Source organism: Culex quinquefasciatus, chromosome 3 (genome assembly GCF_015732765.1).
Source record: "Culex quinquefasciatus strain JHB chromosome 3, VPISU_Cqui_1.0_pri_paternal, whole genome shotgun sequence".
NCBI lineage: Eukaryota > Metazoa > Arthropoda > Insecta > Diptera > Culicidae > Culex > Culex quinquefasciatus.
The window spans coordinates 9573199-9586661 of record NC_051863.1 but is presented as its reverse complement, the minus strand read 5'-3'; the positions used below and the strand labels follow the sequence as shown (position 1 = coordinate 9586661).

General features: G+C 35.0%; 2 protein-coding genes across 7 annotated transcripts in view; one reads left to right on the top strand and one right to left on the bottom strand.

Moving 5' to 3' along the window:
- Window positions 1-13463, bottom strand: part of LOC6048873 (pseudouridine-metabolizing bifunctional protein C1861.05) — a 402385-nt gene that overhangs the window by 327862 nt on the left and 61060 nt on the right. The gene's annotated exons all lie outside the window — the stretch shown is intronic.
- Window positions 1-13463, top strand: part of LOC119768882 — a 272264-nt gene that overhangs the window by 248843 nt on the left and 9958 nt on the right. For all 5 annotated transcript variants that reach the window (XM_038260535.1, XM_038260534.1, XM_038260533.1 and 2 more), the window contains one exon: window positions 9347-9790. In XM_038260535.1, coding sequence (XP_038116463.1) covers window positions 9347-9790 — 444 coding nt within the window. The remainder of the gene's footprint in view (window positions 1-9346; window positions 9791-13463) is intronic.

Here is a 13463-nt window from a genome sequence, read left to right as displayed (position 1 = left end):
CGACCCGGGGCTCTAGCTACATGTGTCGAACGAATAGATGTCAGTGCGGTGCAGAGGGCTAAATTTAAAATGAGCGCAAATCTAGTCCGGTAGTGGCAGAGAACATGTCCCGTAGGGAAACACACACTCGGCAGAGATAATAAAGTGATTGCAGTTTTGGTAAACGAGCAGTGATACGGTAGGTCATTATAGCAGTTTAGAATTTTTGGAGGCAAAATTTGGCAAAATATCCGGAAATTTCCATAAAATTTTGACAGAACTTTCAGACAGTAGAAAGTGAGAAGCGGTTGTTGTTGACTTCTGGACCGTTTGTATTTCCGAACAAATTTATAATTTTTTGTTAGGCCGTTGCAAATCTTTTTTGAAGTTTATGTCCATGCACAGTGGTCCAGATCGCAAAATTAAGTGGAAAATGGATTTTTCGAAAAATGTTGACGTTTTGGAGTTCTGGTGTCTTCAGAAGAGTTGTTACAAATGGAAAGGGACAACTTTTGGTTTGGTTAAAAATTAGGGTGGTTCACGATTAGGGTGATTTTGAAAATGTAGCTTTTTTGGGAATTTTTTCGTCTTCTAAAAATGTGTTGAGCTTGCCTATCCAAACAACTTTGTCGAAGACACCAACATTTTATCTCGTAATCTACGCCTTCTATGACCAAATTTATAAAAAGCAGCTGAGCAAACCTTCAAAAGTCAGTTTTTTGAACGTGGCATTTCAGGGTTAAGCTTTACAGAAAAGTGATATTCGGAGCACTTTTAGAGCTTTAAAAACGATATGTAAAACTTAAATATCTCAAAAAGGCGGAAACCAATGTTTAAACTCGAGATATCTTTATTTGAAAAAGTCTAATTTTCAAGGGAAAACCATATGGGGCCACCCTAACGAAATTCGAAAATTGTTTAAATATATATTTTTCCATGTAATTTTGCCCGCTGAATCTGAATTTGCCCTCAGAGTTGAGCCAAAGTGCCGAAAAATCGAATTTTCGGTCAAATTTTGGGTTTCCTTTAAAAATTATCATATAAACCCAAATCCACTTCATGTGATCTGGACCTTTGTGCAATGGAATTTTATTGCAATAGGTTCATAGAAAAAGTCGTGAGAATGTAATTGGGCGTGAAAATGGATTTGGACCAATTGGTGGCGTCTCTCGTGACATTTTAAGTTTTAAGTTTGCCATAAAGCCTGTTTAAATGTATATTTTAATGACCTGAAAACAGACTTAAAAAAAAACACAATATACAATTCATGTTAATTAAAATATAAGTCGTGGTCTGTATCTCGGCAACAAAAGAAGGGATCAAAAATTTTCCAAAAAACGAAAATAAAAGTGAAATGTTGGACTTTTTATGAATAACAAAAATATTGAGAAAAGTTACAATTTGAAAATAATTATTATTATCACAAAAAAATCACGAGTGAGCTATTCTCTGAGATTTCGGTCATTAGATTTTGTTTGTATTTGTTAATATAATTCTCCATACAAATATGAAAAACCTTTATTTTTTTAAAGATTTTGTTGATTAGTTTAGTGCCTTTGACAAAGATGTTAGTATGGATAAGGACTACACTGAAAAAAATATATGGGTAATTCTCTACCAACTCACACGAAATCGGGAAAAGTTGCCCCGACCCCTCTTCGATTTGCGTGAAACTTTGTCCTAAGGGGTAACTTTTGTCCCTGATCACGAATCCGAGGTCCGTTTTTTGATATCTCGTGACGGAGGGGCTGTACGACCCCTTCCATTTTTGAACATGCGAAAAAAGAGATGTTTTTCAATAATTTGCAGCCTGAAGCGGTGATGATATAGAAATTTGGTGTCAAAGGGACTTTTATGTAAAATTAGACGCCCAATTTGATGGCGTACTCAGAATTTCGAAAAAACGTATTTTTCATCGAAAAAAACACTAAAAAGTTACTTTTTTAGAAACTCTTTCAAAACTTTTTTTCGTAAAATCGCGATAACTCGTGATGTTGATAAGCAAACCCCTGTTTATATATCAAAATTTTTGTAATTGTCTGCTCTACAACTTTGTAGAACATTGTTACACTCTAAAAAATAACCCTGCAAAGTTAGAAAAAACACGAAATTTTAAAATGAAAAATTTTGTTCTAAATGAAAAAATTACCCTTCTGGGTCAATGTAGATTCGAAAAGTACATTAAATTTCCCATAAAATGGCATGCTCCAAAATTTTTTACAGTCGAGTAACGGTAAATGGGAGAATTTTTAAAACTTTTTAAGTGTTTTTTTCGATGAAGAATACGTTTTTTCGGAATTCTGAGTACGCCATCAAATCGGGCGTATAATTTTACATAAAAGTCCCTTTGACACCAAATTTCTATCTCATCACCGTTTCAGGCTGCAAATTATTGAAAAACACCTCTTTTTTCGCATGTTCAAAAATGGAAGGGGTCGTACCGCCCCTCCGTCACGAGATATCAAAAAATGGACCTCAGATTCGTTATCAGGGACAAAAGTTACCCCTTAGGACAAAGTTTCACGCAAATCGAAGAGGGGTCGGGGCAACTGCTGTGTGAGTTGGCGGAGAATTACCCATACACAAATATACACAGTAAATTTTTTTTGTGATTTTGAATTTCACTTTTTAACAATTTTATTTTTTTGATACGTTTAAGGAGATGCCAACTTTTCAGAAATTTCCAGAATGTGCAACAAAATCTATGACCGAGTTATAATTTTTGCAATCAATAATTATTTTCTCAAAAATTGAAATATTGGTCGGAAAAATTTTTCAACTTCATTTTTCGACGTAAAATTAAATTTGCTATCAAAAAATTATTCAGTGAAATTTTGATAAAGTGTGATAAAGTGCACCATTTTTAGGTTTTTTTTTTGAAAATAGTCGCAGTTATTTATTTTTAAAAATTAGTGCCCATGTTTCCCCACTTTTGAAAACAAAATTGAAAAGCTGAGAAAATTCTCCACATTTTGCTTTTTTGATTTTTTTTTGTTAATAAAACCCTTAGTTGCTGAGATATTGCAATGCAAAGATTTAAAAACAGGAAAATTGATGATTTCTATGTCTCACCCAAACAACCCACCATTTTCTAATGTTTTCTAAAATTTTGAAAACTTGGCTATCCAAAACCATGTCCCGATCATTAGAAATAAATATATATATTTTTAAAATCATGGCTATATATTGTATTTGATGGCAGTTCAAAAAGCTGTTGCAAATATTTTAAAATGTTTTTAAATTTCAGTCATAATTATGTTTTACTCCCTGAATTTTTTGAGACAAAAAGGGAACAAATAGAGCTGAAAATGTTCAAGAAGTGCTCACGTGGAAAAAAAACTTAAAATCTTACAATAATAATAAGTACAATAAACTACTTGAATTAAAAGAACATTGTGTTGCACATTTAGCTAAAGATTCTTTCATCAGAATCAGATGATAAGTAGAAAAAGGTGTTTGTTAAATTTAAGTCGCTCTTGCTGCAGGTCCCTCTTGAATTTATTAAACATTACAAACGTTTGTTCAGAACAAAACTTTTTAGTTCTCGAAAAATTATCTTCTTTGAGCGGGAACGGCCAAAAACCATGCACCTCCATTGAAAATCATAACCCTGCTCAAGATTGATGAACATGGTTGCCCTTAGGTTATTCATCACATAATATCAAAGTCATTTTATAAAACACGTTCAATTATGCAAAAACTTCCATCATGTATTTAAACTTACGCAGGTTACCAGCCGTGCAACCCAACCCAGGAAAACTTTGAACTTCGCCTCCTTGCCGATTAACATGAAAAATTTACTCGTTTTCCATACGTAACAGGGTATTAGCTGAATGAAATTTTAATCAGCCCTCCCTCGCACAGTCACTCCCTCGACGTTGATCTATTTCCACTTTCAGTTCTAATAATAGCCCCCGCTTCGCTTCAACCCCCCGGCCCCTCAAAACAACCGTTCCGTATCCTTAAGCCACGTGCTCCGAACGGTACTACACGCTTCTGATGTGAAATTGATTATGGCAATCATAAATCTTAGAACAAGGCTGCCCCCAGCACAAGCAGAATGTGGGGCCAGAAATTGCATTATTTGTCGACGAGTTGCAGCGGCGGCGGCGGCATTAAATTACACAATTGCACCCAGCAGCTGACGGATTTCCCACGGCTGTTGTTTTTCTCGATGGAGGAAGGAAACCCCCGAAGGAGAACGGGCCGAGCGAGACATTTTCGACTAATTACTTTTAGATGTTCATCGTTCGTCGATTTTGAGGCAGTCGCGCTTACAAGTTTTTAAGAAGAATTAAGTAAAGCATGTTTTTTGGTTCAAAGACAGCCACGATTTAATGTGAGATCCGGTTCAGTGTCATCTCGTTACACCGTAATTAAAGAAATTAATTAACTTTTTATCGCATCACCATCTTAGGAGTATGCGGAGGTCGCGACGAGGGCTCAGCTTTCAACCAGAGAATCGCTTACAATGCAGATAATACCCACCCCCACCTCGACTAGCAAGCTGTTTTTTGTTCTGATACAGGCCGGTGTTTTCGTTTTCTTTCCCCACTGGGATCGGTTTGGTATACAGAAGTACAGATTAATCCACCTTAAGATCAGTTTGGTTGTTGACGTTTTCGCAAATATTCTCATCGTTTTGAAAAATATATCTTCAGAATGTTTGAATAATGCCTAAGGCTGATGCAAATTTTTTTTCAAAGTTTATGTCTAATTTCTAATGAATTTTGTTTAAACTTGGAACTTGTTTCATTCATTCAAATTTTATTAAAAGTTAAAAACACTTAGTTAAACTTTCTGAAAAAAAACACTGAAAGAAAAATACACGCCACTTCTATGAGATTTTTTGATTTTTAAGATTAAAAGTTAAATTTTAAGGTTTTGTCACGATTTTTCTTAGTTCAAAATTTTTGAGGAAATAGGCAAAGATGTTACAAAAAGACTGACAAATAATGCAGGATGTTATGCCTCTCTTGAAAAAAAAATACAAAAATCATTAACTAAACAGTATCGTGACATTTGAATTTGACGTGAAAGTTGACTTTTAAACTTAAAAATCAAAAAATCTGATAGAAGTGGCGTTTATTTTTTATTTCAGTGTATTTTTTTTCAGAAAGCCCGTCCAATTTCCTACAAGTTTGTCTTTGACCACTTTTTGATACGATGCAACGGCTTTGAGATACAGTAATTATTAAATTGCAAAATACAAAAATATTTAAATAACTTACGCCCTTCTCAAAAGTTATTTTCGATTACAATTGGCTCCCTATATACACAAATGGCTTATATAGACCTAAGATAACATGTCTAAAAAGGTTTCATTGAAATCGGAGAGGGTCGGGTACAAAAGTACCAGAAAAAATCCTGATTTGAACTGGAATTGCTCTAAAAAAATATATATAATTTTAACAAATTTACTGAAGTTATAAAAAATATTCCTGTACAAGGTTACAAAAATAAGGCTTTTAAAATCTCCACAATTAAACAACAAAAAAATCAGCTGTTAAACGGAGATTTTCTTCGAAAAGAGCAATTCTTTACCAAAACCTTAAGGTCCATCCATAAACCACGTGGACACATTAGGGAGGGGGTAGGTGGTATGGCGATTGTCCAAGTTCCATACAAAAGGAGTTTTTTTGCATGAACAACTGGTCACGAAATAGTAATTGGATTTTTTTGACCAACATAGCAGTTTTTTTTGTAAAAGCTTCATACAACTTTGGCAGTTGTCCATACAAAAATATTACGTAAATATTCGAAGTCTGCTTCTTTGAAGGAATTTTCGGATCGATTTGATGTCTTTGGCAAAATTGTGAGTGTTGTTGATGTTTTTTTTATTAACTTAATTCACAAAAAATCTATTTCCTAAAATCTTATTTTTTTATCTTTGATTTTTTTGATCTGGACAAAAAAGGAGGGGCGGTACGACCCCTTTCATTTTTCAGCATGCGAAAAAAGAGGTGTTTTTCAATAATTTGCATCCTGAAACGGCGATGAGATAGAAATTCGGTGTCAAAGGGACTTTTATGCAAAATTAGACGCCCAATCTGATGGCGTACTCAGAATTCAAAAAAAACTTATTTTTCATCGACAAAAACATTAAAAAAAATTAAAAACCCTGCCATTTTCCGTTACTCGACAGTAGAAAAATTTGGAACATGTCATTTTAAGGGAAATTTAATGTACTTTCCGTATCTACATTGACCCGGAAGGGTCATTTTTTTTTTCATTTAGAACCAAAAAATTTCATTTTGGAATTTCATGTTTTTTCTAGCTTTGCAGGATTATTTTTTAGAGTGTAATGATGTTCTACAAAATTGTAGAGCAGACAATAACAAAATAATTTATATATAAACATAAGGGGTTTGCTTACAAATATCACGAGTTATCGCGATTTTACGAAAAAAAAAAGTTTTGAAAAGTTTCTTTTTTTTTTTTTTTCGTCGTCCGTGTCTGTCGCGGGTGACCATGAACAACCATGATCGACGATGACCAACTTTTTTAAAACTTTTTCTTCGTAAAATCACGATAACTCGTGATGTTTGTAAGCAAACCCCTTATGTTTACATATCAAAATTATTGTAATTGTCTGCTCTACAACTTTGTAGAACATTATTACACTCTTTAAAATAACCCTGCAAAGTTATAAAAAAACACTAAATTTTAAAGCGATAAATTTTGTTCTAAATGAAAAAATTACCCTTCCGGTCAATGTAGATTCGAAAAGAACATTAAATTTCCCATAAAATGACATGCTCCAAAAAAATTTACAGTCGAGTAACGGAAAATGGCAGATTTTTTAAAACTTTTTTAGTGTTTTTCTCAATGAAAATTACGCTTTTCCGGAATTCTAAGTACGCCATCGAATCAGGCGTCTAATTTTACATAAAAGTCCCTTGAACACCAAATTTTTATCTCATCACCGTTTCAGGCTGCAAATTATTGAAAAATACCTCTTTTTCGCGTGTTCAAAAATGGAAGGGGTCGTACCGCCCCTCCGTCACGAGATTTCAAAAAATGGACCTCAGATTCGTGATCAGGGACAAAAGTTACTCCTAAACTTTGCCGAAGACACCAAACTGATCTGAACAAATTCTTCCAAAAAATACAGATTTTCGAATATTTACACGTACCATTTTTGTGTGGACAGCTGCCAAAATTGTATGGAGCCTTGTATGGGTGAAGAAAATGACCCCAAAAAAGTTTTAACAGAATAAAAAAAAAAAACAAAAATCGTTTTTTTTTTTTCAATTGGGTTATTTATTTAGGCTCAATCGAATAATCTTTACGGAGCCGAAAGTCTGATTACATGTATTGTAACTTTAAAATGTTACAAGATGATCTAATTCAGGAATCTTGATAACAATGAATTTCCAGAGGTGTTTCCAGAAAGGCATCGCCGTGTTGATTATTTCTCTCCAATTGTCTTCAACTCCTGTTGCATCGCAGATTAGCGATACCAGCTGAGGAAGAGTGAAGAGTGGTTTGACCTTGCGTGAGCATTTCTGTTGAAGGTTTTGCTGGGTGCACGAGTGAGAGTGCGTCGCTCCGTGTTGAGGTTTGAGGTTCACTGTAGATTGATTGCGTTGCTCAGTTGAGATTGCCAAGTGTTTTTTGTACGCCTCCTTGTACAGTTTTCTCTGTTTGAGTGCCATGGCCTTGAAATTTATACAATCCGAAATCCGAGGATGAGTGATTTTGCAGTTATTACAAACTTGCTGTGGCGGCTGTTCAGGGTTACGACAAAATTTTACCGTATGTCCATAACGATGGCATCTGTTGCAGTACATGACCTTGGGTATGAACAATCGAACGGGAATGAGCACACGTTTGTACTCAATAAAGTCCGGTAGTATGGTTCCAGCGAAGGTGACACGCGATCCTTTTGTAGGAAGATATTCGTTCATATCAGATGAATACTTGACCAACTGGTTGCACCGAACAATGCGTACACTGTCCATGCGGGGGTTTCTGAATTTTCCAACTCCGTGTTTGATGAGCTCAGTCGGGTTAAGTCCTGGTTCGTCGACGATTCCATCAATCTCCACATAACGACACGGCACGTACACACAATAGGACGGTGTAAATGTCGGATTTTGTGGGAGATGGTTCGCTTCTTCTCGATCGGTTAGGATAACTTTCACGGTGTGTCGATTTTCTTTGCTGATTCTTTCTACCGATGAATAATACCGGTTGATGGTATCAGCTACGGTTATCAGGTTTATCGGGGAGTCTTGCTGCCTGAAGAAAACGGCAAATGGTCCAATTGCTGACTTGGGATATTCCCGTTTCCAGCCTTTTAGTTGAGCAGATTTTACTTTTGTAAACTGAGGTTCTTTTGATTCCATATTGTACACAATAATGAGAACACGCGCTAAGAAAACGATCCGAACAAGTCGAATGCAGAGGAGCAACTGACAAAAATCGTTGCACGCGTTGAAAAGAATTGTTCAATATTTTTTTATTTTTTTTTTATTGAAAGTACTGTTCTCAGTTTTAACTATTCTACAAAAATTGAAATAGCTGGAACAGGAAAAACAGAGTGGTTTTCGTCAATGTGAGAAAGACATTTTTTTTGTGTATCAGACCGAATTAAGTTATAAACAGTAAAACCAAATTATGGTATATGCATAAGTTTACATCAGGAACTAGTGAAATTTTCATCAGCTTCTATTGTACTTTCATTTTTACACATTATTTAAGGTAAAATGGCAAAAAAGAGGTCACATTCAACCAAACAAATTTTCAATCTTCGAATATTCAACTATAAATGATTTGTTGTAGTTTCCAAGAGAAAAACTTACAGAAAAATAAGGGGTTCTCAGAACTACCAATGAAATGCTGGTTGATACGTGAAAAATTACTGTTATGATTGATCTAACATATTATTTATTAACGAAATTATTGCTGATGTAGCAGCGAAAAAGATCTAATATAACGCAATAGCCAAAGAAGACACTGGCTAGTCAAGAGAAAAGTAGGAGGCAGATAAAAAAAAACACAGTGCTTACCGCTACTATCCTTGATGACAATCTCTGTCACATAGTTGAGATGCACTTTTATCACGGAAGGTTTGATGGAGGAAATCAGTAAATTTTAATAAAATAATAAAAATTTAATTAAAAATTAAATTTTGCATGCAAAATATCACGGATACAAATTAAACTATAGATTGTCGGAATTGCTTTTAAATGATTATATTTGTCTCTGCAAAAAGAGTTAAGGACTTCTAGATTTTAAGATGACAACGAACGACGAAGGGAAAAAACACACTTAATCGTCTTACGTCCAAGCTGACTGGGATTTAATTAGCACATTTCCCTTCAATTATAATCTTAACTTTTTGTCCCGTTTTTTCCCGCAGGATTTTCCGATGCACGTGAACCGAACCTACCCGGACTCGTGCTGCGCCGCGGACATTGCCGAGCAGTTCAGCATATCGAGGAGGCCGCTCGCGTCCGCCGTCGTGTTCCGCAGCGACCTGGTGGACGACCTGGTGCTGGACGACGTGACGGCCGGCCGCAACTTTAGTGATATCAGCGACGCGTGGAGTCTCATCACGGCGCCGAGTAGCACGACGAGCGTTAGCAGCAGCATTAGTAGCAGTAGTGCTGGTAGTACCAGCAGCGCCCTCGGTGGAGCGGGCAGTAGTAGCTTAAGTTCCGGTAGCAGTAATAGCGTTAGTGGTAGCGGTAACAGTGGAGGGCTGAGGAGTAGCAGCGCCAGTGTCAGCAGCAGCAGCACGGTTAGCGGCGGTGACAGTGGAAACGTCAGGACGGTCACCACGTGTCGGGCGGTGTACCCACAGGTGGGTTATGAAATTTGAATCTAGATTAACTAAAAATGTACGTGCGTCAAAACAGCACGAAACCAACGACATTTTAAAAGAGTGCCATGCTTAAAAATATCACAAACAACCAGTCACATTGTTTTGCACCATAATTCAGGTCACATTGTCACTGGGTCTGTATTTCACAGCAGCTCTCTTTCACCAAAGTTATGAACCTTATTGTTTGCCGCTGCAAGGGAATTTCATAATTTCAAAATTATCTCCCCCAGACAATGTGCCGGTCGCAGTTGAGAACTGGATTTGAACAAAAGCACTGACGACCGCCACACCGGTTCTGGTGGCAGCTGGCATTTTAACCTCGAGCTGGCCAAACTGCTGCGGGGAATGCTTTGTTTCTAGCGTACTTTAGAATGCATTCACCAGTCACACCAGCCCCGCGTTACGGAACCGAAATGATTCAGATGGTTTTGAGTGCAACCTAAAGTCAGCTGACTCAGCACGTAGAGCAGGATGTGTAACAAACTGGCAGCACTGTTGAAAATCTGTTTTTAAAGAATTTTTTCAAGACATTTTTTTAATTTCTGTTAATTTTGCAACAAGAGTTATTCATCAAAAAAAACGTTATTTAAAATTTAAAAAATGTTAAAAAGATTTTTTATCAGTTGTGAAACTATCCAAGTTCTCAACCCGGCCGTCAAACTAATTGAAAATTCCAACCGAGTGAGCAATTTTCCAATCAACGGCTTAGTCCATTGCGGGAATGTGCTGAAATCAGCGTAATTACTAGGAAAGGCCAGTTGTGTAGTGGCAAGGAAGAGGTGACATGGTTGGGTTGGATGAACCTTCCAGGTTTCTGTAGTGTTAGGGGAAATTAAATGTCATTCTTTCAATCATGTAGTTATCTTGTCATAATTTTGCTTAAGATAGGTTAATGGAAGAGTAGTTAAAACTTGGCATTTAAAATTGACTCCTCCATCCCCTCATCAGGGAGGAAAGGGAACGATCAACTAATGCAAAACAATGAGCCAATGAGATTTTGTAAACAAAGAGGGTTTCCTGCTCACGTCAATGAATATTTACATTAGAAATAATCTGTAAAAAATAATTGCAACGGCCTTATAAAAAAATCTGGAAGCCAAACTAAAAAGTTTTTTTTTATTAAAAAAAGAGATTTTTTCATACTCAAATTTTATAATTAGCAATACAGGTATCAAGCAACGGAACTTTATGAAAAACTACCTGATTGATTTTTTTATTTTTAAAATCCTCAATATTGACAAAACACCTATTTTTTTAAAGATTCAATTTTTTTAAATTTTAACCATTTGACAATGTGGTCTAGACATTGTACAAATTTTGAGCAGATTATAATTTTTTAGTAAAAAAAATATTAAATTTTAATAAAATACAGTTATATACCGTTTGCACCAGATGTCGTAATATTTTGTTCAGGTTTTCATTAGATTTGAGTTTTTACTATAAAACACTCAAATTATCACATAATTGCGAATTGAAGGAGAAACACAAATTTTAAGTGATTTGCAATACAATCCAGACCCGATTATCCGAAGCCTTGGTTATCAAACGGTTTGTATGGCACTTCGGATAATTGAATATCGAACAAAAACATATGTTTTCGTATTTTTTTTTTGTTTTTTACCTAAATTTAGAGATCTGCGGCCCCCTAGTAACATTTTAGGTTTTAAGTATGCCATAAAAGCCTATTTAGGCCGTATGAGGGTTTTCAGAACCATGATAAAACCTGCAAGTTTAAAAATGTTACTAGGGCCTGATTGTATTCAAATTTGTGTTGATGATTGCCTATTTAAAAACAAAATGCATTTTTTTCAACATTAAGTCACCACCATCTTGGGTTTAAAAATTCTAAATCAGTTAAGCTTAGTTTAGGGGCTCTAAAATAAAAAAAAAATAGCCTGCAAAAAAAAAAAACATTTTCGTCGTTCGATTATCCGAAGTGAATTTTTTCCGGGGCCTTCAGATAATCAAGTCTAGACTGTTTAGATTTCAATCAGCGTAAAATTTTGAAATAATATAAATTTTCCTAGAAAACAATATTTTGTGTTACAAAATACCTATTTTTTTATTCTCAAATTTTAATATACAAAAAAAATTTCAGTGGATTTAATTTTTAACTATAAAATACTAAAATTTCCACAGAAATCAGATTTTAACACGAATTTTATTTTTTTTTTAAATTATGCAAATAGCCCAGGTATCGAAGATAATATTTTTTTAAGTAGTACATTAATTTTTCATCCAAATTCAGTTTTTTGCCGTTTGAACGAAGAAATGCAAAATTTTGCAAAGATTTTCAATTGACTTTTTACTATAAAATACCCTAATTTCAAAAAAGGCAAAATTTGTTCGAAAATACTCGAATTTTCATTGCTTGAAATATGAGTTTCCAACGACTCAAAATGTTGTACTTTTTACAAGATTAGATTTTTACAAGACATCTTTTTTTTAAATATCGCTTTGCATAATGTAATAAACTGAGAAAAAAAAACAATACGACTTTAGAAAAAAAATGTATACCTTATTAAAAATTCAAAAACCATGTAAATTTGTACTAATATTCGCGTTGTTATGTTGCAAGTGATGAAATTTGAGGAACTAAAACCTATTTAGTGATAAATCTATTATTTTACATTGGGTAATTCTCCGCCAACTCACACAGCAGTTGCCCCGACCCCTCTTCGATTTGCGTGAAACTTTGTCCTAAGGGGTAACTCGTGATGTGTATTAGCAAACCCCTTATGTCTATATATCAATTTTTTTGTAATTGTCTGCTCTACAACTTTGTGGAACATTGTTACACTCTAAAAAATAACCCTGCAAAGTTAGAAAAAAACACGAAATTCTAAAATGAAAAATTTTGTTCTAATTAAAAAAAAGACCCTTCTAGGTCAATGTAGATTCAAAAAGTACATTAAATTTCCCATAAAATGACATGTTCCAACATTTTTTACAGTCGAGTAACGGAAAATGAGAGAATTTTTAAAACTTTTTTAGTGTTTTTTCGATGAAAAATACGTTTGTTTGGAATTCTGAGTACGCCATCAAATCGGGCGTCTAATTTTACATAAAAGTCCCTTTGCCACCAAATTTCTATCTCATCACCGTTTCAGGCTGCAAATTATTGAAAAACACCTCTTTTTTCGCATGTTCAAAAATGGAAGGGGTCGTACCGCCCCTCCGTCACGAGATGTGAAAAAAAAACCTCGGATTCGTGATCAGGGACAAAAGTTACCCCTTAGAACAAAGTTTCACGCAAATCGAAGAGGGGTCGGGGCAACTTTTCCCGATTTCGTGTGAGTTGGTAGAGAATTACCCCATTAAAAACTCTAATATTTTTATCTATACACAAAATTGCGACGTTTGATGACCATATTGAAAACCATATAACCATATTGAAAAATTATGAAAATCTAAGTATTTTCATAAACGATATGTTTTGAAAGATTTTGAGGATTTACACTTTTAAACTAAAGCCGTTGCAAATATTGCTCGAAGATTATGGTCACCCCCTTCAGCATTTGCTCAAAAAAATGGAGGCAAAAAATTGATCACTCTCCGCCAACTCACACAGCAGTTGCTTCAAATGGCGTTAAATGTTGTGCCAAGGAGTAATTTTGGTTCCTGATCACGAATCCGAGGTCCTTTTCTTTAT